Raw genomic sequence first — 27,439 nt, 5'->3', positions numbered from 1 at the left:
GCCAGCCATTTCCACATCTGTTTCTTTTTGGAGGGGAGGAAGAGATTTAGTCTTCAGCTGTCCTTTAAAGCAGCACCTCCATGTCCTTTAACGTAACATCCTTTAACACTGTGGAAAGGATTACAGACAAAAATCGGTAAGAACTTCACTACAGGTTTTGCTTTAATTTAAGGGAAGGGAAAAAAAGACACCACAACCTTGTTTTTCAAACCATTTCCTAAGGTCAACAAAAGTATTCTGGAAAGTCAGAGCATGCATGGAAACAGCGCTTGCTCAGGGAATAAAAGATTATTGCTAATATTATGCAAGCCTGCTCACATAAAATCTCAGACCAGGACAAGTGTGTCCTGACAAGTGCACAGCAGGAGGTCATTTGAAATGCTATAGCTTTAGCCTAGTGTTTGACCATTGTTGTCCTAGAGCAATTTGTACTCAACCTTCTCATTCAAGGGATCAGCGCTCAGTGTATTGTGGCGCAGCACCAAAATATTTTTCAGTAGCTGGAATAGCTTGTGTCAAAGAATATTTTAGAAATTCTACCAGGTAGGGAGTGTAGGCTTTTAGAACTACTGGTGCCAGATAACCTATCATAGAATCATAGAATCACAAGGTTTGAAATGACCTATAAGATCCTCTAGTCCAACCGTCTCCTCATCACCATTGCCACCACAAGCACTAACCCATCTCTTGTAGCTCCTCATCCAGACACCTCTTGAACACTGCCAGGGACGGTGACTCCACCACCTCCCTGGGCAGCCATTCCAGTGCCTGACCACTCTCCAAGAGAAATGGTTCTTCCTTATGTCTAATCTAAACCTCCTCTGGTACAACTTGCGGCCATTTCCCCGGGTCCTGCTCATTGCCTGGGAGAAGAGGCCAAATCCCTCTTCACCACTCTATCCTTCACCACTATATTCACCACAAACTGGTCAACACACAATACCGGCACTGGTTCAAGTCCCACCTCTTCAGACCGACTGAAGACACAGCAGAGCAATTGTTCATCACTGTATTTGAACAGCCTGCCCCAAAGAACCTGCAGGAGTGTCACATCAGTGAAGGGCTGTTGCAGTGTCATGCAGGAAAGCTGCACCACCTAGTGACTTCAGCATGAAGCAAAGGTTCTCACTCCAAACTGAGTTCCCTTCCATCACGAGAAACAGCACAAACTGATCATTCCAAGTTATATAAAAGCTCTTTGTTTTATAGCAGTTCTTCAACTCCTACAGGCACAGTACTTTCTCAGTAATTAAAAAAAACTTCACTCTCACAGACTGAAATGGCTGCAAGAAAACTATTTTCAGATTTACCATGCTCCAGTCTTGCTGTTACATTGAGTTGGTAGATACAGATAAGTTAAAACCAGAGTTATGTTTCTTTAAACTCAAGACCATCTTATGTCAATCACTATGGCAGTTCAACCTCAGTTTATGACAGTTGCCTTTACTGAATATAACCTTTAGAAAATGAACAAAGCTTAATATAATAACTGAAAGTTTTATTCATAATACATTTTTCAAAGTTTAATATATACACTTAGTGGAAATTTAAATGATATTAAAGCAAGTTAGCTGAAAAAATAGCGAGGAGATAGATAAGACCTCATTTTGTTTCTTTTATGAGGTCTTATTTGGTCAGTTTAGTCCCAAGAGGGTAGTTCTCAGGTCAAAGTTACAATACTTTTGAAGAAGCAAGCTATTTTAGCCACTTGTTACAAGCTATCTCATTTCTAGGAATCAATAACAAAAGAAAAATACTTCATTTATAAAGGTACAAGCAACAGATGAAGAATATTCCACTTCGTGTGAATCGCATACAAGTACAAGAGACCTTGATAGCAGTTACTTAAGAATTTAAGATGTATAAAATACACTGATTTCTCATATTGATCCAGCTCAAATAACATCCCCATATCAACCATAAAAGCAGAAGTTCGGGTCTGTACTTGCATAACCCTAAACCTAATACAACTTAACTGACAAATGTTTAACATAATAATGAAGAGGGCATCTAAGAGTAGAAAAAAGCACCTACCAACAGTATGAGATTGATAAAGCAGTCCAGTAATTGCTAGTTTTGTTAATCAAATATTATTCCTTTGCTTTATGAGCAAATAACACGTGTTTTCTTGAGGTTGAAGCCTCTTCATGCTTCCCCCAGCCTCTGCCAAGAGGTGTGCCAGCAGTAGCTGCTACTGTGGATTTCAGGTTAGCCAACAAACCTCTCCTGGGTTTCTGCTGTTTTGAGTCCTCAATAGAGAAATGCTTTTTGCGTCCATCAAGTTCTTTTTGCAGGGAAGACACTGTTTCTTCGAGCTCAAGAGCACGTTTAGCCCAGTTCTGGAGACTATTCATTTCTTGATCCTGTGAGCATAAGGCTGCATTAGCTGTGGGAACGCTCTGAAGTCTTTTTCATACAAGTGACTTCCTATTTCAGACAGTTTTATTGTTTTTGGTAAACAACCCTATGATTACTATATCAAATGACTATTCAGCAGCCATTTCTTCTGGATTACTTTTACATAATTAAGAGAATGGCAAACTATTGGGCCAACAGATCTACTTAGGATCTGCCTGAATAAACTGACTCTAAAACGCTCAGCCACACCATGTGAACAGTTTCACTTGTTCTAGGAACCAAATAAAGAAGTCTTTCCAGTATCCAGCTGCAAGCTTACTATTGAAACAAAACTGGTCAAATCAAAATTCATATCACAGTTACAAAGTCTGCTAACCAGAACTGAATAACTTTCTTTGAGTGAATAGAACACAGTCTTAAAGACATTCCCTAGACTTCATGGTTAACAAGACCACAACTTCCTAAGTCTTCAAACCAATTAACAAAAATGAAGTTGAATATAATTAATTTTCAAACTCAGACTTGAGACTTAAATGCAAGTTAATATCCACAGAGGAAAACAACATGGCAACCTTTTACATGGTTCCATTTGCAGTTTACAAATGAGGCATACATGCAAAGCATCAAGAAGTCAACTTTTCATGTTTTACTTTGGCAGCCAGGTCAGATGCCATCACCTTCATGAAGCTTTTGAAGTTTACCTGCCCAAAGCTATCAGCCAGCTCAGCCACCTCTGCAAGAGGGGTAGGACAGGTTTCAAGCCAAAACTCACAGGGTTTTGTTGCATTAACACTAGTGTACCAACAGCTTGCCTGTCTTCAGCAAAACACATCATGATTTGAGAGAATTCTGCAAGAGTTCCAAGTTGTATTTTATGTGCTTGACAACAGGTTAGGACATCTTTAGGTCAGCAAGAATTGTCAGCACCGTCAGTTTCCCTATTGACTAAGTCCATCACTTAATAATAAAGGAGTCTTATAACAAAGGAGAGGAAAGGAGTTTTATAACACCAGACACAAAGCCAAAGTGTGAAGTCTGAGGGCTGTAAGCTCAAAAACAATTACTAAAACTGAACATTGTTTTTACATGTGCAAACATGTAGAAACAACCAATAAACCTATAGAAACAAGTCATATTAGAGTTGTTTTGAGAAGACTGACAAACCTTAAGCATGATCGTATGCTTCAGCCTGCTGTTCTCTTCTGCCATTTTTCTGCAGCCTTCATTAGCTTCCAACAGTGTTTCATTTAATTTCTGTATTTTAAGCTTCAAAGATTTTATAAGCTGAAAATAGAACCCATACACACTCAAGTTTCAAGACACCATATTTCATATGAGCTTAGTTCATGACTAGAACTGGTACATACACTGAAAGCCTTTCTGCTTAATACTAAATAGGGCAAACTAAGATCAAAGCAACCAAGATGAAGACTGCTTCTTCCAAATCCTAATGTCCAAACCCATAATTTCTAGCAAGACACATGCCAGAGTATTCAAGGGCCATTGTGCTAAAGCCAATGGATTGCACAGCAATCTGGCAACCAAAGAACATCAGTATAGACTTCTGGAACAATCTGCTTCTTTTCCATAAGGGTAGTTAGAAGAATTCTCTCTCATCGCATATTCTGGAGTGCAGTTACAACAGAAAACCTCATTTTCTGATGTGAGGTTTTAGATTTTAGATATTATAGATTATTATTTAGATATTATAGATTTTAATATTGACAGATTGTTTTCAGAGGGGAAAAAAAACCTTCAAACCAGAAATATTATATGGATTTACATCAACACAGTTGTATGAAAAACTTCTAGATTGCTAAATAAAATCTGTTAAACACAGACCAAGGTGAGTGGGAGAGAAGCAAAGTAGTCAATCACTCACACGTGCACAGATACTGTGAGGCAAAGCAGTGGAAGGGCACTAATCAAAGCAGCTGCTTTAATCTATGCTCATTCCAGTTATTGCCAGGCAGCATGGCAACTGAAAAGAATCAATACTGAATGCTCTTATCAAGCATTGAAACCAGATTTGCTTTCTGGCATCAAAATTTGAAACTGACATAGGAAATGGAAAATGTTGTAGAGCTATCAAGACCAGGAGTGGAAAATAAATGCCGGGGCCATAAAACGAGACATTAAATTTGGTAAGGAAAAGTTATTTTTGGACTATACTTTTTCTATAGGAATGGATGTAAGTTCACTTTCCATTTACATGGTATATTAGAACCAGCTGGATCTGTTTCTCCAAATCCTACTCTTATTTGTTATTAGTGAAAGGAACAACCCTCATCATTTCCCTCCCCTCCATCTTCTTTAAATATGGGAAACTAGCTATAGCCTTGCAAAAAGGTCGTGTGATGTGTAGACTAGAAATATCTTTCTAAAAACAATATCGTTTTCCATAACACAGAATGAAGCCCACAACTTCACTGTCTATATGCTATTCAGAACTGGAAGGATCTTGTTTGTTTAAAGAGAGCTCTCACTCATTACCTAAACTTAAATGGATGGTGGAATTTCATTCTGGTTTAAGGCAGTATTTTGGCTCTAGGTCTAAACTGCCACCAGATTCTTCAGCTGCTCCCGTGTGTATGAGAAGGCAGCATTTCCAAAATGAGAGCACTGAGGCCGTGGCAATTTTTACCATGTGTTCCAACATAAGTTCCCATCTTCCCCTCCTCCAACCTTACATTATGATTGCCACGTGACTCAGCATAGTAGTAGATACCTCTAACAAACTAAAGTCAGAACACAGCCAGTCTTTGGCATGAATCATCCACAATCAAATAATGGGTTCTTTTGTAAACTTGACACCCACTTGCAGGAATTTTCATGCTTTTTTTTCCCCTTACAGTGCAGTTCTTCAAGTACTGAAACCATGTCAAAGTTTAGGACTGCTAATCCCAGATTTGCTAAACAGTAAGCAAGAACTACCTCATCTTTCTCCATGCATTGTTTCTGCAGTCCTTCATTGGCTCTCTTCATCGTCTTGTCTGTAAGATCTACAGACAAAAGCAGTTTGATTTTCATACAGAAAACAAAAAGTAATTTGAATTACAAATAGCCAGGTTAGATTCCCACCTGGTTCCATACCATTTTCAGTAGTCAATATATCTGAACATGGACTTCCCAGAGTCAACAGCCTTCCTGACTGTTCATGAAGTTGCCTTTTCAACTGCAATATTTTACTCTCTCTATCCTGAAAAAAAATAAGAGGACATGGCAGAATTTGTCTAAATTTCCACTCAACCCCATGCACTACACCCTGTCCTCTAATTATACTACATATGCATATGTAGTTTACAAATCATTTTGGGTGGAAGTTGTGATGACTGTGGCTGAGAAATTGCTGTTAAGGAATGTTGCACTGATCACAGGAGGAAGTTATTTACACAGGCTACTCGCTCAGTTCTGAGGATCTGCACACTCTTGATGCTGTGCAAAGGAATAGCAACTTACTGACACCAGCTACTGGGAAGTCCTAGGTGTGAATATATTCAGGTTAAGTGGTCTCCTGCATAAAATTTGTTTCTCATCATTGTTTCTTATCATGTAAGCTCCTTCTAGAACTTTGGACCAGAGACCATTATAAGTAAAATAGCTATCCTGTATTAAATTGCCCACCAGCCCTTTCAGACCAGCTTTTTACTCCACACCCTCCAATTCCAAGAATATTCACATAGCCAGACTATTGTGTACAATAGCCCTCAAGGTGTTGTAATCATTGCATTACAGAGATAAATACGACTTGGATTTAATTGAATCTTTGCCCTCAAAGACTGGGAATTTTAGATATACACTATAGCTAGTGTTAGACAAAATCTCTGACCCTACAGTAAGAATTAGCAAGGCTGAACCACTACAGCTACTCTGAATGCTCAGTGTTAATGTACAATTCCTGAGCAATTCTGGAAAGTAGAACGTTAGCTCAGCACACAGTTTTTAGCAGTAGTCAAGTAATACCTCAACTTTCTCTTGTTCAGCTATAAATTCTTCTATGGGAACATAATGGTCTTCAATTTGTTCCATTGCACACATGTATGCATGCTTTTTAATGGCTTCTTTGTACATTTCAAATTTGCTCTCCAGTTTTTCTTCGTAACTGTCTTTCATATCTTCCAAGCGGTTGCTGAGAAGGAAACGTCAGTCTTATTTAATATACGAGCATTCCAGCTACTACAACTTGACAATACATAACCAAATACATTACCAGTTATTTACCTAATTATAGATAGTGAACATAAGAGATTAAGAAATATTTTTTATAAAGATCCTACCAGATTTGCATCAAGGTACAATGCTTCAGCATACCAAAAAGCACGCTATAGGAGAATGTGCATTTAATCCCAGAACTCAGACCTGATGTGGTTATTCTGTGGTTATTCTCTTCAACATGTCAACAGAAGCATGCCTATTAAACACAGCCACAGATCTCAGCACAAACTATGTTGCTCTTGTTCGAAGCTGAAAGCCATAATAGCAGCAGATCAAAAGTAAAAGCATCCATGGTTCTTAAATGGTTGTACACTGTTGTACCTAAGCACTTGAACCAGGTGCATGAATCTCCAGTGACACTAAACTTTGTATTTCACAGCTGAAAAACTGGTAACTTAATACTAAGTATTAATATCGCATTTCAGAGGGAAGCAGGCACTCAGATGGAAATTGCTGCTGCAGAGGAATGCAGTGCTGCATCATCACGAGACACCTTTGTCAACTAACTTGCCCACACAAAAGTCAAAAGCACTTTTTCTCACATACACAGACAACAGCTCCCTTTCTCCATACTCCTATTTTCCTTCTCTAAACTACAAGCAGTCAGAAACAAACGCTCAAGAGATATTATCCCTTATAAGATTAAAAAAACCTCAATCTGAAATCAAACTGTTAAGGTCTGCTGATAGAGATGCACAAGTGCTTGTAGCTATGTTACTCCTGGAAGTCTCTGCTGCTTCAATGTCTGCTAGCAAGTCAGATGTCCAAATAATATTTTAAACTAGAAGATTTATGTGATGACTTGGAAGATCTGAGAAACAGAAATTGTAATTAAAAAAATCCAGCAGCATGTAATGGTAGATATCATTACACCCAACTAGGCCTGATATTTGAAGCATTTTTCCAGGGAAGCTGGGCAGGAGGGGCAGAGGTCTGTCATGGTTTGCTCTTTCATTAAAGATAAACAACAAATTCACTGTGCTTTGTTATTTCAAGTTACAGAAGGCACAAATTAGTCTTGCCACTATTTAAAAAACTGGCCCAGCAGAGACAGAACATCAGTTTAACAGATAAAAGGCATCACTAATAGTTTTGTGTGTTTGGCCAAAGGATCCCAATAATTTTAAAGATGTTAAAGGTGTTAAACAATAGAGCATGCAGTTGGCAACTTAACTTTGAGTAAGTGTTTGTTAGTAACTCAAGCAGCAGGAAACTGATTTCAAGAAGAGAAGAGCAAAGAGGAAGTGAATTCAGCTTGAGCAATCTGGATACACTTGAAAAATTCCCCAACTAAGTAACAAATTACTGTGGCTGCCTGCATTATTAGGATACTAAAACAAGAAAACTTCATAATTCATCCAGGAGCAAGAAACCAGAAGGAAAGTTCAAAGAATTGCAATTCAAACCACCTGAAGCACATGCATATATATTAGCATACAATGACCAAATGCCTGTTTGAGAGGGATCAGTGCCTTGAGTTCAAATAACAGTCTTCTGCATCTATTAAGTATGGATAACAAGACAGGACAACCTTTGTAATTACAAATTAAACGAAGTTCAACAGAAAGCAACATTACCTTTTCATTGTACATAGGAAGAGGCTGATCTGTAAAACAGTTTAACTTCTTCCCTTTTCAACTGAAGGTTTGAAACCAGCCAGCCCTAACTTCTCAAAACAGCACAAACATGCATATCTTACACACACACACATATACTTAAGTGTCTGTATTTATAAATGGGGCATTGTTTCAGTTTTAAATAGGACTGTAATATGACTTGCCTCCAGGCTTCCTCTGTTTCCAGCAGCTGTCGGAACATTGCTTCTGCCATCTCTCTACGTATGTTCACCTCCAGAAGGAGTTTACTCTGCCTTTCTGCAACTAGCTTCTCTTTCAGGTTCTCTGCAGTTTTCAAGAGATCCTAAATTTAACAAAATTCAGTTGAGAAAATAAGCTAGGTGTGCATTTCAATATGCAGGCATTAACACAGACAAGACATTCACATAGGGCCTTCCTACATATATCTTTCCAGGGAGGCTGTACCAAGGATGAAACGTTATCAAATTTGAATTTCTTCTACTGCTAAGCCAATCTCCTTCCATCTTACTGTTTATGCTATCAAAATAAGATTATTGTGGGTATATTTTGGCATTCAAATATCAACTGGTAGTTTACTGCCATTAGATTGCATAGCTTTGTTCCTCAAATGCCACATCTCATCTTGTTGCCATTCTCAGAAGAACATGAACAGCTAAATAATGCTGTGTCTTAAAAAACACAAAAGCTTACAGTTTCCATTTGATACAGTTTCCAGTATACCTCTTACAGCACATTCCTAATATCAGAACTAATACCAGTGGCCTTGGGTACAATTTTCAGTAGATGTTTGTCTACCTCATGACTCAGAATGGTGATGTCCACTTCCTCTTCTGCAGAGGTTTCATTACTGTCAGGAAAGTCATCCACAGATGTGTTCACATCAAAACGTACAATAGGTTTGCCATCACCTCCAACTAACTTTGGTGGAAAGTCACCTAAATTTTTTGGTAGGACAGCCTGGATAACCTGGAAAGCCCAGAGTTGAACACATTGATTTATCAATGCCATCAATACTGCAGATGTCAGAATAGCAGGAAGAAGTAGCAGAAATACATGGTTGTAATTACAGTATTTAATGATTATAAAAACATTAACAAAATTGCTCGTGGCTTTTAGCAGACAAAAACATCAATACAAAAAGTAAAACTTCAGTACTGTAGCAAAGTGGAAATGGGAAAGATCTACTAGAAAACATAGCGGGAATGCATAGAAAGGTGTTTTCCTAACCCACTACAATAACACAAAGCTTCAGTATATTTTCCTGAAAAGCTGATAAAAAGCTAAAGGCAAACACTGCAAAACATTTACTGCTTCCTGAAACATTCTACCCAGCAACTCATCCTAGATAAGCAACCATAAGTATGTATGTCACAGCACATTAGAAAACCTTGAGCCTCAGAACACACTCTTATTTTGTCATGAAAGTTGCAGCTAAAAATCATTCAAAAAAAAAATCTGAGACATCCATGAGGAGTGGCCTGCAGCTCCTCACAAGGAGCTCTGTTTGCTGGTGACAGCAACAGGACCTTAAGAAACAGCATGAAAATCAGGGAAGGGTCAAGCTTGGTGTTAGAAAAGCTTCTTTACCAGAAGACAGCGGGGCATTGAAGCAGGCTGCCCAGGGTAGTGGTTGTGGCACCAAGCTGCCAGAGTTCCAGAAGCATTTGGACAATGCTCTCAGACAGTTTGATTACTGGGTGCTCCTGTGTGGAACTGGGATTTGGACTCAATGGTCCTTATGGATCCCTTCTAACTGGGGATATTCTATGATTCTGGAGCAGAGAAATCAGGTGCTCTTACCTGTTTGGCTATAGCAGAAAATTTCATTACATGCAGTGTTTCATCATATGTATTAGCATGTTGATTGATATTTACAATCATGCAAGCTTTGCCTTTTCCACAAAAGAATGGCTGAAACAGGCGAGTCAATTTGCTCTCTCTGAATGGAATATAGCTTGGCTTCATCCTCATGGAAAAAAAGAATTATGAAATTGTGAAACAAAATAAAATATGTGAAAAGGCCTGTGCAATACTGTAGCTTGGTTTAATTCTGTTTCTCTTTAAGGAAGCAGCTGAAGGATGATGCTTGGATTTGAGGCTAAACTATTTCACCTCAAAGAGCAAGATCTTTCCTAGAGCTAATAAGCACTCCAACAAGCTAAATTATTTAAAAGTAAGAGATGTAAAATGTCAGCATCACTGTTCCTTAGTATTAGAAAACAGCTTTTGTCTTGTTTCAGCCTCTTTTTACAAGAGATCTGCCAATTGCCTGAAGAGTCCACCAGTGTATCTTGGAGGTTGAGGGGTTAAGAACAAAACAGAAGCTCTGTACACAAAGTGTATGGCTCATATGCAAATGCTAAAGAAAAAGAATTGTAGTTTTGCTGCTAATTTGCTTTTTTTCCTCCACTTAATTGCCTTTTTTTCTCCATGCAGTTTTAAAGAAAGTGGTAATTTGAGGTATTCCAGTGATATCTGAAATAAAGGCTTACAAGATTCTGGAAATTCACATTTTCCACTTACCACATGAATCCTTCATAGAAGCATAAAGAGATACTTAGGTTTTCAACCTAACACTCAGCATGTTGCTTACAACTTGTTACTTACTTTGGATTTTGATTCTGTTTCAGTGCTGCAATGCATTTTCCAAGGATATGAAGAGAATTATTTATGTTTCCTGCTTCTTTTAGCCTGTCTCCAAAGGCTTGTGTCTTATTACACCTCTCTGACCCAGCTAGGTCACAGAAAGTCAACCTGAATGGAAGAACACATAAACAAGCATGTTTCTAAATAGCATGAAAACACAATTGTGCCTCTTTTTCCTTCAGATATCTCAAGTGTAAAAGCATGACTCATTTCAGCCTACCTAGATTACAGAGTGAGTTGTACTTACGTATCTCATCTGGAAGGCACTATGCAGAGTATTAAACACAACAGCACTGAACTATCTTCCCAGTGAATATAAAGATTCTTGAATGAGATTGCTGCTCTATTCAGCACGTTCAAAGAAATCTGTTTATAGGCTTCATTTAAAGCTGTGTAGGCATTCTTCCACTAAAGGTTCCTTCAGCTAAACTTTAGAGTAAGATACAGAGAAATATTTCTACTATTTCTACTCCTGTACCTATCAGATTTCCAGCCAGCTTTATCAAACCAGGGCAGTTTGGATTTCCTTCTCAGCTCTCAGATGATTTTTTGGTTTTTTAAACAACAACAACAACAACAACAACAAAAAACAAAAAAAAAAAAAAAAAAAAAAAAACCACCAAAAACAACGCCAAGGACATACAGCAGTTTGGCATGCTTACACCATATCAACTTTTCAAAAACACTTGCATTCTAGTAGTCAGCTGAAGAATTTACTTACTCAGAAACTCTAAGAACGTGTGGTTGATGTTCATCAGTTAGAATCAGTAGCCGGATTGAAAATATACTGTGACTGGAAAAGACAACATTTTAATAAATTAGAATTACAAGAATTAGGCAGACACTTAAGTAATATTTGTATGCTACAGAAAATTCTGTGCCAAAAACAACCCCCCTATAATTTACATCAGTTACCTGTGCATTCATCTAACAGCAAAAAGCAGCAATACGAGTTGTATTTTGTGGCTTTTCATTTCTTTCAATAGAAGGAAAGGGAATAACATCACATCAGACCTACAAGCTGTCTTGGAGAAAGCAGCAGCTAATTCCCTGAAGTTTACTGATCAGAAAATGAATGCTCACATAGCCACTTAGTCTACAAAAGGTAGACAGTATATGAACTCATTAAATTTGAAGCATTAACTTCTTAGAAAAAAATAGGTTGAGGAATAAGTTAATGTTCAAAAGTCCTGTAATTCTGCCTAGTTCTTAACATGCACAGTTATTCATCAAGTTTCAAAATTATTCCCTGTTTTTCAGAAAGGTTGGATTTCTAATAATTGAAAAGCTGTTGTTATTCTGTTTTAGACATCAAGCTACAAAGACAGAATAATAGACCTCTTATGCGAAACTAAGAGAAAGTTCCACAACCTTATAAGCCCTGTCTCCCATTTTATCCAGTACATCAGGAAACACATACTGTAGAAGACAAACTTCTCCAGGACAGATTTAAAGCAGTGCTTTACACCTCATCACCAACCCACAATTCAAGAGAAGTTTCTTAAAAAACAACACAAACCTGGAGAACACACAGCACAGTTTGGGAACAAGCTAAGCGGAAGTCGGGGTATTCCCTGGAGCAAAAATAATAATATTCTAGGAACAAAAACTCTGCCAGACAAGCACACATTTCTCTGCTGCACTACTTTAATCTTGGCTGAAAGTCACATGGAAGTACCACTTGAAATTTGAAGGAAGTTGTCTTTAATACAAAACAGTACGATTTTCTCCTCAGAGAAGAAGCAGGCTCAGTAGCGCTATGACTCTAGTAACTAAATATGCAGCATGCCCTTCTACAGTTAAAGAACAATTAAGACAGCTTTAAAAACAAGTAGGAAGATAGTTTCTGCAGCAAGTATACCACTTTTTCCATATATTCTCCCCCACTCAGTTAAACCAGATTCTCCCTGGCCCCTCTCCAGAGGGACTAAGAGCTGTGTCTTAATTCTTAAGAGATCGAGTAAACTCAGCTACAAAAATGCAATGAACCTAGATAATCTAGAAGCACTAAAAGGCACTGCAAGACTCATTCCTTCTCACATTCCCTACTGCCAGGCTCCAGCTTTCCAGGAATTTTACTGCCAGTATGAAGAATTACACAGCTTTTTCCTTTGAAGTCCTCGCACAGCCATCCCCACTCAGAGGGTTAACACTTGCCAAAGAGCACAGTACTGTTGGCACTCACAACAGATGTGATTTGATCACGTTGGCTGTCCAAAGGCACTGAAAAGCAACCCAATTCCTGCCACTGTTACAGTTCTAGAGCCTCTCCACATTCATCCAAGCTGTCTTTCAGAATGTCATAACAGAACCAGAGCAATCAAGGAAAGTCGTAAGATATTATTGAATATTGGCTCATTTAATAGGCACTCTGAAGTTTTCACCTCCCTCCCCCTCCTCCTCTCCTTAAAAGACAGAGCATGCTTATAATTAGAGGAACAAACCTCCTGCTTGATTGCTCGTTCATTCTAGTACAAGCAAAGCTTCGGTTCTTGTTTCCTATTTTTAGTATTTTGCAGCCTTCTTCAGTGCTCTGAATGTTAATCCACTTCAAGTCTGCAAAGAGAGACCTTTCACATATACTTTTGGTCAAAGACACCCCATGAAACTGCCCCAGGTCACAAAATAGTATTGTTACCTTTAATATAAGAGTTTCCTCCTTGATCTTCACAAATTCTTAAGACTCTCCGCTTCTGATTTTTTAATGTAGATAACACACTTAGGAGGTCATACACATACTCATTATAAATCTCACAAAAAGAAACCCACACAGATGCTTGTGTTCTTTGGTGTATATTGGTCTGATAGGCGTCACTTGGAACACAATTCCTCTCTGCTAACCAAAAAGGAAAACTAGGTTCAGTGGTCAAACAACAACACTGATAAACCTCTAATTTTAATGGTCTCTCACGCCAAGGTAAGACATCAAAACTTCTAAAATAAGGTGGCTTTCACATGTGTTTTACAATGAGATATGCAGTACAGGATAACTGACCGTACTTTAAGAACATTCACAGCAGCCACCTGTACCCAGAACGTGCACAGGATTTAAGCTGTCTTCCCTCTACTGCAAACTTCCAGCATTTTGTTCATTTGCTGTGTAGTCTGAGATCTCCCTCTTCCCACAAAGGGCACAAAGCTACTCCGTCACTCCTCCTCCCAAGTTCAGCTATTTAAATTTGGTAAAGATATAACTAATACTAAGATTTTAAAATCTACCTATAATTACTCACTCTAAGTTCCAGAATTTCTAACTATTTTTTTCTGAATCAATTTTCCACTTTACCTAGTGAAGGCAGATTTCTTGAAGTACATTTGGAAGAAGTTGGCTCCACGTGACACATATTTGCAACTGTATTTGAGATGCTTTCAGTCTCCTTGAGGAAATAAGAGATGGTTACATCCAAACAGATAATGAGACTAGCAGAAGTGAAACATGACAGTAATTCTAGTATTTAGGTTTTAAATATTGAAGTAAACCGTTAAACTAACTTTACTCAAGCTGTAAATGAAATCTTCTAAAAATACTGGGCTGACAACCCAGAATGTCTTTACGAACTGCTGTTTAAGTCTGACCAATATTTCAGTCAACAAACCATATTGGAGAAGCAAGTCTCTTCAAGGGGCAGAGGGCAGGATATGGGACAGAGGTCACTTAAAAACATAAATAAGCCAGACATGTATTATGTCTGTGGGTGTTTGAGCCAAACTTACTCAAAGACCTCACACAAGAGATCTTCATAAAGGACTCAAAGATCTGATAAACAACAGCCTTTAACTACGTTAAAAGGCCATTAAAAAAAAAAAAAAAAGATCCTGTATAGACATCAATGTAGCGTGAGTATACACCCTTGCTGAATTTCTTCACATCAACAAAGTCATTTAAAAACCTTCTGAGGTTTATCAAGACATAGGCATCAAATTACCTCGACAACAGGCGAAACAAAGTAGCAGTCCCTACTACTTAGAGATTCCTGTATCTTTAGGTATTAGCTTCCTTCCTGCCCCCCATCCTTTCCCCCATATCTTAAACACCAGTAGACCACTCACACTGACTTCCCAAAATCCAGTCTTGATAGAGGTTTACCTTACTGTACTAGAGGGGAACAGATGCACAAAAGCAATGCAGTGTTCTAGCTATCAGAATCCAGGGGTAAGTTTAATATGGAATGCCTACTGATGCCTATGTAACTCACTTGGTATATTTAACATAGAATACCTGCAGACAAGTAGGATCTTGCACTTTAAACATAAATATTTAATGCTATTTTGTTCCCACTTATTTTAGTTAATTCTGCATTGTCAGTGTGCTTATGTTGCTTCTTGAGTAATTACAAGAAGGGAGGCTAATCATTTACAGTTTATCAAGCACAAAGTAAAATTCTATAGCAGGATACGGGATTTAGCTGTGTGATACATGCATGTCAAAAACAGAATGTAAAAAAGCAATATTTATGGATATGATGTTGAATAAGTTTTCATAAAGAGATTTCAACAAAATTAAGTGAATTACACACTGTATTATATATTATTCTTCAGATCATAAGACTACAGAAAAGAAGGTGAAGACTATCTAAAAACAAGCAGGAACATGGACTGATAGTGCTTGCTTATGACAGAAGTTAATACTTAGTAGTGAGTAAGAGGACAGGTGGGAATGGAAGTGCAAGTAAAGCAGCTTTTAATCCAATAAAAAGCAATATTTAATCCAGTGGAAAAGAAAAACAAGTAAAGGGAAGGGAAGCAAAGAGGGTCAGAATTATGCCAAGCGTGTTTTTGTACCAATATTGTGTAACAAACATAAAGAGGAGAACATTAAATACAAGTGTATTACAGTAATTCAGAGTTTCAACAGAGAATGAAAGCAACAGCAGATTCTTTCTGCATGACATGTAAAATGAGCCTGGGAAAAAAGCCTACCGAAATCCATGTAAACCAAAACCAAGCTCACCAAACCATATCTGCCCTCAGATTACAAGCTTGAGTGAGCATTCAAACAGCTATGCTATTCACAAGCTACCAAGCAGCATGCCTTCAGCAGGGGGACAGCTGAGCTATCAGCGCAGACGTATCACAGCACATACGCGAGTTCTTGTCATGCATTATTGTCTAGATGCATTTTTACCTTTCTTTCTCAATGGTGGAGTCTTGCTTGCTTTTCACTGTAGTACATCAGCATCTAGATCATTTACTGTAACTAAACTATTAGCAAAGTCAGAAGGTGATTTAACAGAAAGGAATGTTTGTGAAGTATCAAGTTCTCTTTCAAACACAGTATTTGACCTCCTGTTCTAGACCTCGAGTTCCTGCTTGTTCCTTCTTGCAAGCTTGTAGATTCCATAAAGATGTTCAGAATATTTACCCACTATCCTCCTGATATTGTCAATTTTTCTCACCCCCTCCAAAAATGCATAAACATACTCATAGAATATGAGTGAACTTAAGACTCCTGAAATAAATACATATTCTCCAGCATCTTTTAGGTTTTTCATCTGAGGTCTTATCTCAAAAGTTAACTAGACTGCCTCAAGTTCAGTTTGCAGGATTTAATCTAAACAGTAGACTTTAGAGTGGAATTTTACATATGAATGTGAGTCACAGAAGGATATTCTTTCAGACATAACTGGAGTTACAAGGATGTTGGTATTAACGACCACTGAAAAAAGAAAACCCAGGCAATTGTTACTTCTATACTTCTCAGAATTCATTCAGACTTGCTTTGAATCATAATCAATTGAAATGACTGAATTTTGGCATTAAATACATGGAATTATACTGGACATTAGAAAAAAATAACACCGACATCCTGTGAAAACTGGTGATTGGAATAAGGAGTACAGAACAACCAAATACACCAAGGTGCCCATTTTTCAGGTGACAGATGTTTCTTATTCTGCAAATAATAGAATACACTCACTACAGCTGCCATAATAGAGACTTCTCTGTCCTGCCTACAGGCTTGGTGCTGGTACTTGTAGTCTGCAGGTGTGACCAAGAAGATCCACTTTGCAACAAGGTTTAGACAGGTCAGATCATAGAATCTGAGAATGGCTTGGGTTGAAAAGGACCACAGTAAACCATCTAGTTTCAATCCTTCCCGCTACGTGTGGGGTCACCAACCAGTAGACCAGGCTGCCCAGAGCCACATCCAGCCTGGCCTGGCCTCAGATATCTCAGAGACTTTCCAAGGGCCAGTGCCACCAGCGTCACAACTGCTCCTCTATGGAAATCCAGGCTCTGCAACAGTTTTTGTGTTGAACTATGTGCTACTGCCCTCTGTGGAAAGTTCTTCCAGTTTACCCTCAGTCCTGAACACAGCCAGTTGCCTTACTGCTCCAGAGCTGACAAAGAATCCGTGCTGTAAATTAAGATAAATCTAAAGACCCAACAGTAAATCATTTACAAGACTCTTCTATTATGAATTTTTTAAACTCCATTCAGTAATTAGGAATTATATAGTCACTGACCTCTTTCAGTGATGCCAGAAGAGTGGCTTTTATGATTTCTTCTTGCTTAACTTGCGCCTCTTCTAATTTCTTAACATCATTACTCAAATATGGTTTAAAATTCATCTTCAGATACTGTCTGCCTCTTACGTAGTTAAAAATCATGTCAAGTGAGCGAGGTAAAATACCCAAGTCCTTTGAAGTTCCTTAAAATAAGTAAAGAAAACTTAGGTATTTGTACAAGCTTCTCTTGGAGTCCTGACTTGGTTGTTAGAGTTGCTTTTTGATATGTAAGGAATACCTTGGATAGTGTATGTCTTGCCTGCATTTGTAACGCCGTAAGTAAATACCAGCCCATTTACTCCATTAACATGTGCTCTCACAATCTCTTTTGTTGAGCCTTCAAAAAATTCACTTTGAGTAGTTTCTGGCCCAAAGACCTTGGAGAAGGGAGAGAAGAAAAAAAAGAAAAAAAGAAAAAAGCAATAAACACAAAGAAGTTCAACATATCACAGTACAATGGCAGCAACTAGAAGATAACAGATTAGTTTTCTGCCTTGCCTAGAAATGAATTCAACATTTTCTGTTGGGATGTTACAGGATGCCTTCTTAATCCTAAGAGGTACTCAAACCTGCACTTAGTTATTTTTTAATGCTTTCTTACTTCTAAAATTATCTGCTCAGAATACTACTCATTAAGCATACTGTCCAATGGACACTTTCAACAGCTGTGCTAGCAGTGAACAACTCCTTCCTGCTCTGTACCAAATGCAATTGACTGCTGCAAATCAGCAGTTACAATGGTCTAAATGTAAGCCGTTTGCTTTTCTAAGGAAAAAGTATCATGTGTAATTCAAAGAAGAAAAATCAAATTATACAATATCATAGAAAGCCTTCAATTGAAAAATACAACTAACTATATAACTAAAATTAAGAAAAAGCCTGCTTACCTGAGAAAAGGTGAATTTATGTACAGAGTGACCAATTCCTCTTTCACAGTTTTTCATTACAGGAGATTCTTTGGGTGCATGAAGAATTACTGTCTGGGGATCTTCAATAGTTACACAACCCTTGAAAACAAGAAAAGATGAATCAAAACATCCCACAAAATTGTTCATGTAGAAGCCTATCTGGAGAGAAAAAAAGATCTATGAAAACTTGCAAAGTTAACAGATGATAGTCTCTTGAGGTATGTAACAACTACATACAAGCAGATATTTGCTTCACACGAAAGCCAGAACATAAGTAAAATTAAGGTAATTGCCTGGAGTCTTCTAAGAGGTTTAAGTTTTTACTTGGATTCCTTCTAGCAGTTTCTTTCTACTTCCCTGACTCCTTCTTCTCACTCCCCCCTTTCTTCCCTTCTACCTTCCTCCAACTCCCTTCCTTCTACTTCTCTCTTCTCTTGCCCCTTTTCTCCTTTCTTCTCCCACTCTTCCTTCTTTTTCTGTTTTTCTCCCTCTTCCCCCTCCACATTCTTTTCTTCTTCCCCTTTCTCTCCCTTCTCCTTTCCTTTCTCTCTCCTCCTCTCATCTCCACCACGCCTTTTCCTTTCCACCTGCAACTCATCTTTTTCAAACCCTGGTATCTCATAATTGGAACTTGCAGCACTTTGTACAGCTATGGAAACAAAGATACACAGAAATGTACCATTTTCCCCCTCTTAAATCATTTTTAGTGCGAAAAAATCTACAAATAGCACACATTAAGTAAATTTGCAACACATAATTTGACTGATAGACGATGTTATCAGTAGCGAAGGAACCTGAATTAGTTTCAGATCTGATTTGATTGCATTTTCTCAACTGAGTAAAGGTAAGATACAATTAGCCAGCACCCACTTAACTAGATAAATATAAAATGCAATATCATAGGAAAATTCATTTTACACCCAACCATCAATATAGCTTGCCAGTGTTTTGAAGTATCAGCAGTAAGGATTATCAGTTGTAGCTAAACCTGGAATCTGTGTTCAGAGGTTGGCCATACAAATAATACACATGTAGCACACACCTAGGCCACACTGCTTGCTTTTCATAAGAGCCTCAGTCAACAATTCAGTTTGTCAACTGGCTTAGCCATGCTAAGTGGCTTGGTACTGAATTCAGACCAGTTACTTACTGCATGAGGCTCTGACCTCCTATACTCTCTAACACCCTCTTCACATTGCCAGGATCAGGAATGCAGGCCAGGCATACTAAATCCCTTCACAAACTACACTACTGGTGTAGGAGGAATTCTACACCAGCAGCACATCCATCAGCTGCCTCCAGTGTCATAGAAGCTTGTGAGTAGAAGCCCTAAAGTAGTTGGATCTGCAGAACTGAAATCCAGCTGGTACCATGCCACTCTCATTATTTCCCCCAGCCAGCCTCACAGCTTTTAAATTTTTTTTTCAGCATTTACTTTCTTTCCTCACTGCATGTAAGAGCACACAAATAATTTCATTTATGGTCAAGTATTCTGAATTTTCCCATTCCAAAGAAGAATAAGAGACAACCTGTAAGATAGTTAGATTTTGTAAATCAGTGTAATGCTATAGCCAGCTCAGATTGCTGAATGATGCCAGACTGGAAAAAACCGTGGCAATGCATACTAGCCAAAAAAGAACTGCTTTTCCTACTGAAAACTTTCAACTCCAGCAGATTCAACACTAGAACACACAACAATAAAATAAAATATCTTAAGAAGTAAAGAAGAACAAATATTAAATCCTTCTTAGAGAGGCCAGGAACAAGAGGTCTAACTGAAACTCACAGGGCCTTGCAAAAATCAGGACTGACAGATAGGACTGCAGAGACCTCATCCTCCAGGAACAGCTTAACAAATTATTTGCATCAGTGCTAACAATAAAGGGCTGGAGAAAGAGCAATATTCCTGTGTGGTTGCATGTGCACATGGATGTGTAAAACACCACAGCATCTAAGAATGACAGAATAAGTTTTAAAAGTTGATGAGAAGAGCAGCAAGTCAAGCAGGACCAGAGATTTCAGGCATTCTCAAGTGGCTCAAGGGTCAAATACCTGCATTATTCGTAGAGATGTTTGATAGCTTTCTTTAAACTTCTTTGCTTCATGAGCCATGGGCAGATATAAGAGTGACAACTACTTTGAAATAACATACCACTGCAGTTTCACTGAGCTACAGGTGTGCATGTCTGTACTGTGCACATTAGAAAAAACGGCGATAGTCACATTCACACAAGCACCCACTAATAGTATTTGAAATAACTACAGGACTCATAAAAACAAAAAGACCCAGCTTACAATAGTAGGTATTCTCTGGCAGAGGATAAAAGCTTATTAGTTCTACAACCAACCTGAGTTTCATGGTTTTCCAGTTCTGCTACAGAAAAGGGTCTCACCCTCAAGAAAACTTTCAAAGGTTGATAGGCCTATTGACAAAAAAAAAGATGTGTTGCTACAGCAGCCACTTCTCCAACAGAACACCCCCCAGGTGATATTGTAATACATCTCTGATGCACTGTTTGCTGTTCTTAATGCCTCCCTCTCTGCTTGTGAAGGTCAGAGCTGTCATTCACTTCTTGACATCCTCATGCCCTAAATCTGCGTTTGTTTGGGTTTTTATGATGCCAGCACAGGGGCTTTTAAAAGAGCATGATACGGGAGGTGTAAACTGCACTGCTTCCACCTTCTGGCTTCCCTCAGTATTGAATTCGAGCTTTAGTTTCTAATTGCTGCTCCGTAGCTGTGCACTTCCACTTAGCAGGGAGCACGGCAAGCCAACGGGCTGACCCTCTTCGCCAGACAACTACAGACTCCTAGGTGAGGATTTACCCACCAGGTCCAGGAAGGAATCCGACTCCGACGCGTCGGATAGCTCCGCAGAGACGCGGCTTTTCCCCTCATCATCCATTGCTCTGCGCGAAGGCACTCGCAAGACAAAAAAAAGCACACCGTTCTCTCACAGAGCAACTGAAAGCATACAGAAACAAAAACAAAGAGCACGGCAGCCGCTTCGTAAGAAAATAAGGTCCTCAAAGCAAGACAGCGCGACAGAAGCTTAAGAAACAAGCGGCACTTGGGCTGCGTTTAGAAACCTCCCAGTGGGAGCACGCTAACTGCTCCAGCTGGGCATCGCCCTCATCCACCGGCACAGCCCGTGCCCACCTCCGTACCGCCCGCCCCGAGCCCTGCCCAGCAGCGCCCAGCAGCCTCCAACCACCGCTACCTCGCCGCGCGGGAACCTGCCGGACACCTCGCACGGGCGGCGCAGGGAGCATTTTGGGCGGGGGGAAAGAGGGCGCTGATTGGCCGACGGGAAGGGGGCTGGGCTGACGCGGCTCGGAGTCGCTCCCTCCGGCCGGCAGGGGGCGCTGTCGCACAGCGTAAGACTTGCATCCGCGCTGCCGCCGTCGGAGGGGCCGCTGCTGGGCGGGATGTGGCGGGCTTTATCGGGACGAGGAGAGCTGCGGGCTGAGCGACAGAAGGGCGGGCTGCCGGAGAGGTACGGCTATGTAAATATTTCTATCAAAAGTTATACAAAGTTACTGTGGCTGCTGTTTAACTGTTTAATACCACGAGGTATGCTTGTGAGGCATTAGAAAAGCAATCAGGAAGGCAAAGGAGAGTCACAGCCCTCTTAACTCCCTCGGAGAGCCCTAGGTCAGAAAGGCACTGGGCTAAGCCGGAAGGTGGATGGGTGAGAGCGAACAGCTGATGACATGCAAAGGCCAACCAGCCTCACGTACACCCCTGCTGTTGTCTGCCCCAGCTCACCCGCTCTGCTCTGACCAGTGCCATCACAGTCCTTGCTGTGCTTCTCAATGCACTCTAACAACATGCACCTGATTCTAAAAGATTAAAAATATGCCAGGAAGCTCATTGTTCACATCTTACCAGAAGCTTATCTTTAGATACCTTTTTTTCCCCTACTTTGTTGAGAGCACAGCTATTCCTACCAGCTTCTCAGCAGAAGCAGTTGTGTAGCCATCCACAAATGCAACAAGGTTTCTCACCTCTCCTACAGCTCTTTGTACTGTTACGATGAATCTAGAATGGCTCATCACAGAATCATAGCAGTTGGGAGGGACATCTGTATAAGTCATCAAGTCCAACCCCTGCTAAAGCAGCTCCCTACAGCAGCCCACACAGAAAGCATCCAGGCAGGTCTTGAATACCCCCAGGGGAGTCTCCACCACCTCTGTGGGCTGCTTCTTTCAGTGCTCCTTGCATCCTCACAGGAAAGGTTTTTCTCATGTTAGTATGGACTTTCCCATAGATAGATCCTTCTAAAGCCTGAAATTTAATGTCACTGGGATGACCGTGCAGATGAGGGACTCCTAAATCCCTTTTTAAAGGTGGCTCAAGATTTCACCCCAGTTTATTTCTTGGTGAAGGCAATGAAATATCAGACTCCACACAAACATAAGCCCTTGTTTCTGCTTTTTTAACTGAAGTTAACTCAATGCATGGAGAAGCCAGAACAGCATCAACTTAAATGCATGAGAACTAATAGTAATCTTATTAACTCAGATAGCCCCGAGTTAGATTTTTCCATAAAGGATTCATGTGCAAAATGTCCATACAGTCAGCAATCTAACCAAACTATGATGCCCAAGTTCCACCTTCTCATTTACAATTCATGTGTTCTTCCTGAAAAATAACATCAGGAAAATGTGATCTTCCCAGATAGCATTTTGGTTATGTCCTTGTTCAGGTAAATCAGAGAAATACCACAGACTCATGGCACAAATATAGAAACAGAGAGCAATGAAAACTTGTAAGCCAGCTTTATTCGAAGTAGATAACTATGATTTAGGCATCAGCAATTGTAACTTCAACTTCTACACCTGGCTCAATGCTGATGGAAGTGATCTGCTTCACAATCTCAGAAGGGCTGTGCAAGTCAATGAGTCGTTTATGGATACGCATTTGGAAACGATCCCAGGTCTTGGAGCCTTCACCACAAGGTGTCTTCCTGGTAGTGATTCGCAGAATCTGAAGCAAAACCATAAACACAGGGTATCAAGCTGATGTACACAAGAAGCCCTTTCTACCTTCTGCATTTGTCACACAACAGTTATCAAAGCATCAAAGAACCAAGGTATGCTATTATCTAACACAACCCTCAATTTAGTAGCACTGCTTCATATCTCAACTTTTCTTTTATTTAAAAAAAAAAAGACATTTTAGGTGCTTATTTACAGAAATATAACATGGTTTCAATTAAGTTTAAATACCTTGGTAGGCATGCGCACAGGTCCTTTCACTTTCAGGTTTTTCTCCTTAGCGCCTCTGATCAAGTCAGCACAGACTGAAAACACAGAATGCTTTTAAGGCTTGTGGATCTTTCGTTTGTTGTTTTGAACAAAGACTTTTAAAAGACACGTTGGCTCAGAATAGCGTATAAAATGATCACTGCAATTCAGGTTTAGGAGTTTATCCTCATAGCCAACTACATCAAAATCAAACGACTTGAAGGAGGGAAGATTTAGGTTGGATGTTAGGGGGAAGTTCTTTACAAGGAGAGTGGTTAGGCCCTGGAACGGGCTGCCCAGGGAGGTTGTGGATGCCCCGTCCTTGGATGTGTTTAAGGCCAGGTTGGACGGGGTCCTGGGCAACCTGATCTGAATGTGTGTGTTTGGTGGCCTTGCTAGGCAGGGGGGTTGGAACTACATGATCCTTGAGGTCCCTTCCAACCCGGGTGATTCTGTGATTCTGTGTGACTTACCCCACAGTAAGATAGCAAAAAATCACAACAGAAGGTTATTACCATTTAACCCTTATCTGAGCCACAAGCAACCCAAATGTCAGGCAACAAGCACTGCTTCTACATTCATAATACGTGATTAAAATGTTGCCAACATCAGTTCCTAAATGAGATCTATTAATGCCTTACTGAACACTGAACTTCTAACTGACTGCTTAGTAACAAGCATGACAGAGTATCAATCTAGAAACCAATAGCTTTCAGTTCTCAGACATTCCAACAGTAACATCTAAAACCCCCAGACAAACAGAGGGACAGAAGCTCTGTCTTACTACTACTCTAGTTTTAAAAAAAGTGTCACTCACCCTTCTCAAGTGATTTTACATTGCGACTGGTCAAAGTAATTCTAATGCGATGAATTGCTACCTCTTGCTCCACAGGTGCCTTGCCAGTATCTTTAAATGCCTAAAATGTGAAAGTTAGATATCAAACACGACTATCAACACCAACTAACACTACTGAAAACAAGCTTGTGGAATGTAAAGAACAATTTGGCTTTGGGACTATATTATTTGCATGACGTGATCAGGCAGGTACAATGGCATGGTCCAAACAGTGGGAATAAAGGATGATCAGAGGCGTGTGAAGCGCTGTGAAAAGTAACTGCTTTGCAGGGTAGAAAGCTTTGAGAACAGCTCTGCCTGATTTGCCTACATATAAAGCAGCCTGTCCAGGCAGTGATCATGCCTGATTCTCCTCCTTCCCTACTAACTTGCCCTGGTGAGACCACATCTGGAATACTCTGTCAAGCTGTGGGCTCTTCAGTTCAAGAAATGCAGGGAGCTACCAGAGAGACCAGTGGGAGGCTACAAAGATGATTAGAAGCCTGAAGCACCTCCCTTATGAGGAAAGGCTCAGAGACCTCAGGCTGTTCATCCCGGGGAAGACTGAGAGGGGATCTCATCACTGTTTATGAATATCTGAAGTGCAGGAACCAAATTGATGGGGGCAAGATGACTCCGTGGCAGTATGCAGCAACAGAACAAGGTGCTATGGTCAAAAACTGGAACACAAAGTTTCATACAAACACGAGGGAGAACTTTGTTACCGTGAGAATAATTAAGCACCAGAACAGGCTGCCCAGTGAGGTTGTGGAGCTCCTTCTCTGGAGATACTCAGAACTCACCCAGACACTTTCCTGTGTGACCTACTCCAGGAAACTTGCTTTACAGCTTTGCCATACTTATGTTCTTTATTATGAGAATGGTGAAGTGCTAGAACAGGCTGCCCAGAGAGGTTGTGGATGCCCCATCCCTGGACATGTTCAAGGCCAGATTGGATGAGGCCTTGAGCAGCCTGGTCTAGTATTAAATGTGGAAGTTGGTGACCCTGCCTGTGACAGGAGTTGCAATTCATGATCCTTGAGGTCCCTTTCCAACCCTGGCCATTCTGTGATTCTGTGTGATTACAGAGCGCCGGCCCAGACGGTCTCCAGAGGTCTCTTCTAAGCCCTGTGTGATTCTGCGATTGTTCTTGTATCCAAAACCCGTGAAATTCTACCACCCTAACAGCCCCCGCATAAATCCAGCAGCAAAGATATCAGCTAAATGGGTGGAACATTGAGCAAACAGACCAGAAAGACTGACTGCACCACTTCAGGCACTGATCTGAAGAGCTTCGCGTAATTAAATGCTTGGGGAAAAAAACTGTATTAAAGCGGACAGATCGAACCGATAAAAGAACGGGAAAACACACAGTAAAGAAGCATTTTAAGATAAACGTTAGAAGCACGGCGTTTCTCCGACCGAGCAGCTGACACGTGCCCTATTAGCTGACCACGCTGCTCGCTTAAGAACGCACACGAAGGGCAGGCGCAGAGCCCAAGCTCACCCCACGGCGGCCTGCTCAGGGCCGGATGCGTACGGCCGCCCCACAGCGCTCCGCGGGCACACGCGGCACCGCCCCGCCCCAGCGCCGCGCTTCGGGCCCGGACCCAGGCCGAGCCGGCGGCACGCTGCTGGCCGGACCCGGCGGCAACCAGGCGGCGCCGCCCCCCACCCGCTCCCCCCGATCCGTCGCCCCCCGCCTCACCATGGCGGCAGCGGGGCCTTCCTGGCCGACTTATTCCCGGGCGGGGCGCGACGCGGGGCCCAGCGAACAGCGGTGAGCCAGGAGGAGGCGGCGAGAGGAAGGCGCTGCGGCGGCCGGCGGCTTATATAAGGCGGGCGGCACCGCCTCCATCCGGGTGCCGCGGGACCTTTCACCTCGGGGCCGGCGCCCGGAAATGGCAGCTGTGGGCGCGCGGTTCTGCCGCGCTCCTTGGCCGGTGGGGTGGGTGAGGGAGCATTCGTAGCCCGTCCTGGAGTCTGTTTGGTAGTGCTGCCGGAGTTGCGATGCGGGAATCTGGAGCATAGTGAAGGAAGAACGCTGGTTGCGTTCGTTCCTGGGCTTAGGGACTTGAATTCGTTTTGTTTATTGGAGTCTCCGCGTTCTGCGCTGTCTGCCTTCTCTCGAGAGCGCTCGTTATGGCCGAAGATAGCAGCCAACAAAGCGAGCGTTTTGCTGCTGCTGCCCGCACGGCTTCATGCTCTTCTGTAATCACTGTGGTTGTTGAAGAAAGCTTGACCCGAACTTAGTTTCACCTGGCACCCTGCCCTTCTATGTATCTGTTTTCCCTGATCAAATATTTCACGGGTCTTCACGTGGTCTGAGTCATGTGATTTAGATAACTTTTGTATGCCAATGTCGCATTGTGATGCTCAGTTGTGGGCTTGTTGTGCAGTCACAGCACCTGTAGTTGTGCTTCATAGTCTCTCACTAATGTATCAGTTTTCAACTCGATGCTCCATTCTGATAAAGCAGTTTCAGTAAATATGAGTAATGAGTACAGAAGCCATTGTCCTGTTACAGCTCCCTAGAGGGCTGCTGTGTCCTTTGCCAAGTGAGATCCCTAATTCAAAAATCTGATTTGATAGCAGTCCAATTTCTCTTCTTTGCAGCAAAAGCAGCTTTTGTTTCTGGTTGTTTGTTTCCCAATTCCTTCAACAACTACATTAACAATTTTGAGCTCAATTATGCATAAAGATAATATTAGAAACAAGAAATTGGTTATGATTTTTAATTTCACTTTAGGCCTTGATGGATTACAAAAAAAAGCTTTCTGTCTTCTCTGTTCCTTGTGAACTTAGGAAGGGGGTATGGCTGTTTATGAGGCTGGATAGTGATAGGATAAGGGGAAATGATTTTAAACTAAGACAGGAGATTGAGGTTAGATACAAGGAGGAAGTTTTTCACCCAGAGGGTGGTGAGACACTGGAACAGGTTGCCCAAGGAGGCTGTGGATGCCCCTTCTGTGGAGCGGTGGTTGGTGACCCTGCACATAGCAGGAGGGTTGAAACTTGATGATCATTGTGGTCCTTTTCAACTCAGGCCATTCTATGAAAGACTCCACTCCATTATCAGCTATTCCAATTTTCTGAGGAAGTTTTCCATCCTACAAGCATT

The 27,439-nt window shown here is 40.8% G+C and overlaps 2 protein-coding genes and 1 non-coding gene across 4 annotated transcripts; all 3 read right to left on the bottom strand.

The window, feature by feature from the left end:
- Positions 1 to 1,508: 1,508 nt before the first annotated feature.
- On the bottom strand, positions 1,509 to 21,369 carry LOC122155181 (kinesin-like protein KIF20A). 2 transcript variants are annotated; one of them, XM_042808991.1, is made up of 18 exons: positions 21,065 to 21,369; positions 20,583 to 20,657; positions 18,214 to 18,333; positions 17,565 to 17,703; positions 17,285 to 17,469; positions 14,104 to 14,194; positions 13,456 to 13,653; positions 13,262 to 13,373; positions 11,539 to 11,610; positions 10,779 to 10,925; positions 9,972 to 10,137; positions 8,967 to 9,137; positions 8,354 to 8,493; positions 6,322 to 6,487; positions 5,440 to 5,557; positions 5,293 to 5,360; positions 3,523 to 3,642; positions 1,509 to 2,363 (listed from the first exon to the last, which is right to left on the bottom strand). In XM_042808991.1, exons 1-18 carry the CDS (start codon positions 21,137 to 21,139, stop codon positions 2,091 to 2,093), a joined length of 2,436 nt encoding a protein of 811 aa, XP_042664925.1. In that variant the 5' UTR covers positions 21,140 to 21,369; the 3' UTR covers positions 1,509 to 2,090. The 2 variants fall into 2 exon arrangements, with proteins under 2 accessions (XP_042664925.1, XP_042664926.1); XM_042808992.1 differs by having other exon boundaries at positions 5,452 to 5,557.
- Positions 21,370 to 22,996: 1,627 nt separating this feature from the next.
- On the bottom strand, positions 22,997 to 26,134 carry RPS20 (ribosomal protein S20). The gene is made up of 4 exons (XM_042839710.1): positions 26,027 to 26,134; positions 24,301 to 24,400; positions 23,466 to 23,539; positions 22,997 to 23,223 (listed from the first exon to the last, which is right to left on the bottom strand). Exons 1-4 carry the CDS (start codon positions 26,027 to 26,029, stop codon positions 23,041 to 23,043), a joined length of 360 nt encoding a protein of 119 aa, XP_042695644.1. The 5' UTR covers positions 26,030 to 26,134; the 3' UTR covers positions 22,997 to 23,040.
- Positions 23,613 to 23,679, bottom strand: LOC122155308. Its single transcript, XR_006167233.1, has one exon. It is a non-coding gene; the product is annotated as a small nucleolar RNA U54 (small nucleolar RNA).
- Positions 26,135 to 27,439: the final 1,305 nt, after the last annotated feature.

Source organism: Centrocercus urophasianus, unplaced genomic scaffold (assembly GCF_019232065.1).
Source record: "Centrocercus urophasianus isolate 14NV4802_14NV808 unplaced genomic scaffold, USGS_Curo_1.0 seq_11, whole genome shotgun sequence".
NCBI classification, from domain to species: Eukaryota; Metazoa; Chordata; class Aves; order Galliformes; family Phasianidae; genus Centrocercus; species Centrocercus urophasianus.
This window is presented reverse-complemented; position numbering and strand designations above follow the sequence as displayed.

What these genes read in the sequence shown, in the direction of transcription:
- RPS20 (XM_042839710.1), bottom strand. An exon ending in TGTAAAATCACTTGAGAAGG is followed by an intron (nt 23,540 to 24,300) that starts GTGAGTGACACT and finishes CTGTGTTTTCAG; the next exon opens with TCTGTGCTGACTTGATCAGA. An exon ending in CTGTGCGCATGCCTACCAAG is followed by an intron (nt 23,224 to 23,465) that starts GTATTTAAACTT and finishes GTTTTGCTTCAG; the next exon opens with ATTCTGCGAATCACTACCAG.
- LOC122155181 (XM_042808991.1), bottom strand. Translation starts at nt 21,139, where the DNA reads ATGGATGATGAGGGGAAAAGCCGCGTCTCTGCGGAGCTATCCGACGCG. An exon ending in TGGAAAACCATGAAACTCAG is followed by an intron (nt 18,334 to 20,582) that starts GTTGGTTGTAGA and finishes CTTGTTTTCAAG; the next exon opens with GGTTGTGTAACTATTGAAGA. An exon ending in CTGAACAAGAGAAAGTTGAG is followed by an intron (nt 5,558 to 6,321) that starts GTATTACTTGAC and finishes ATTTTTTTTCAG; the next exon opens with GATAGAGAGAGTAAAATATT.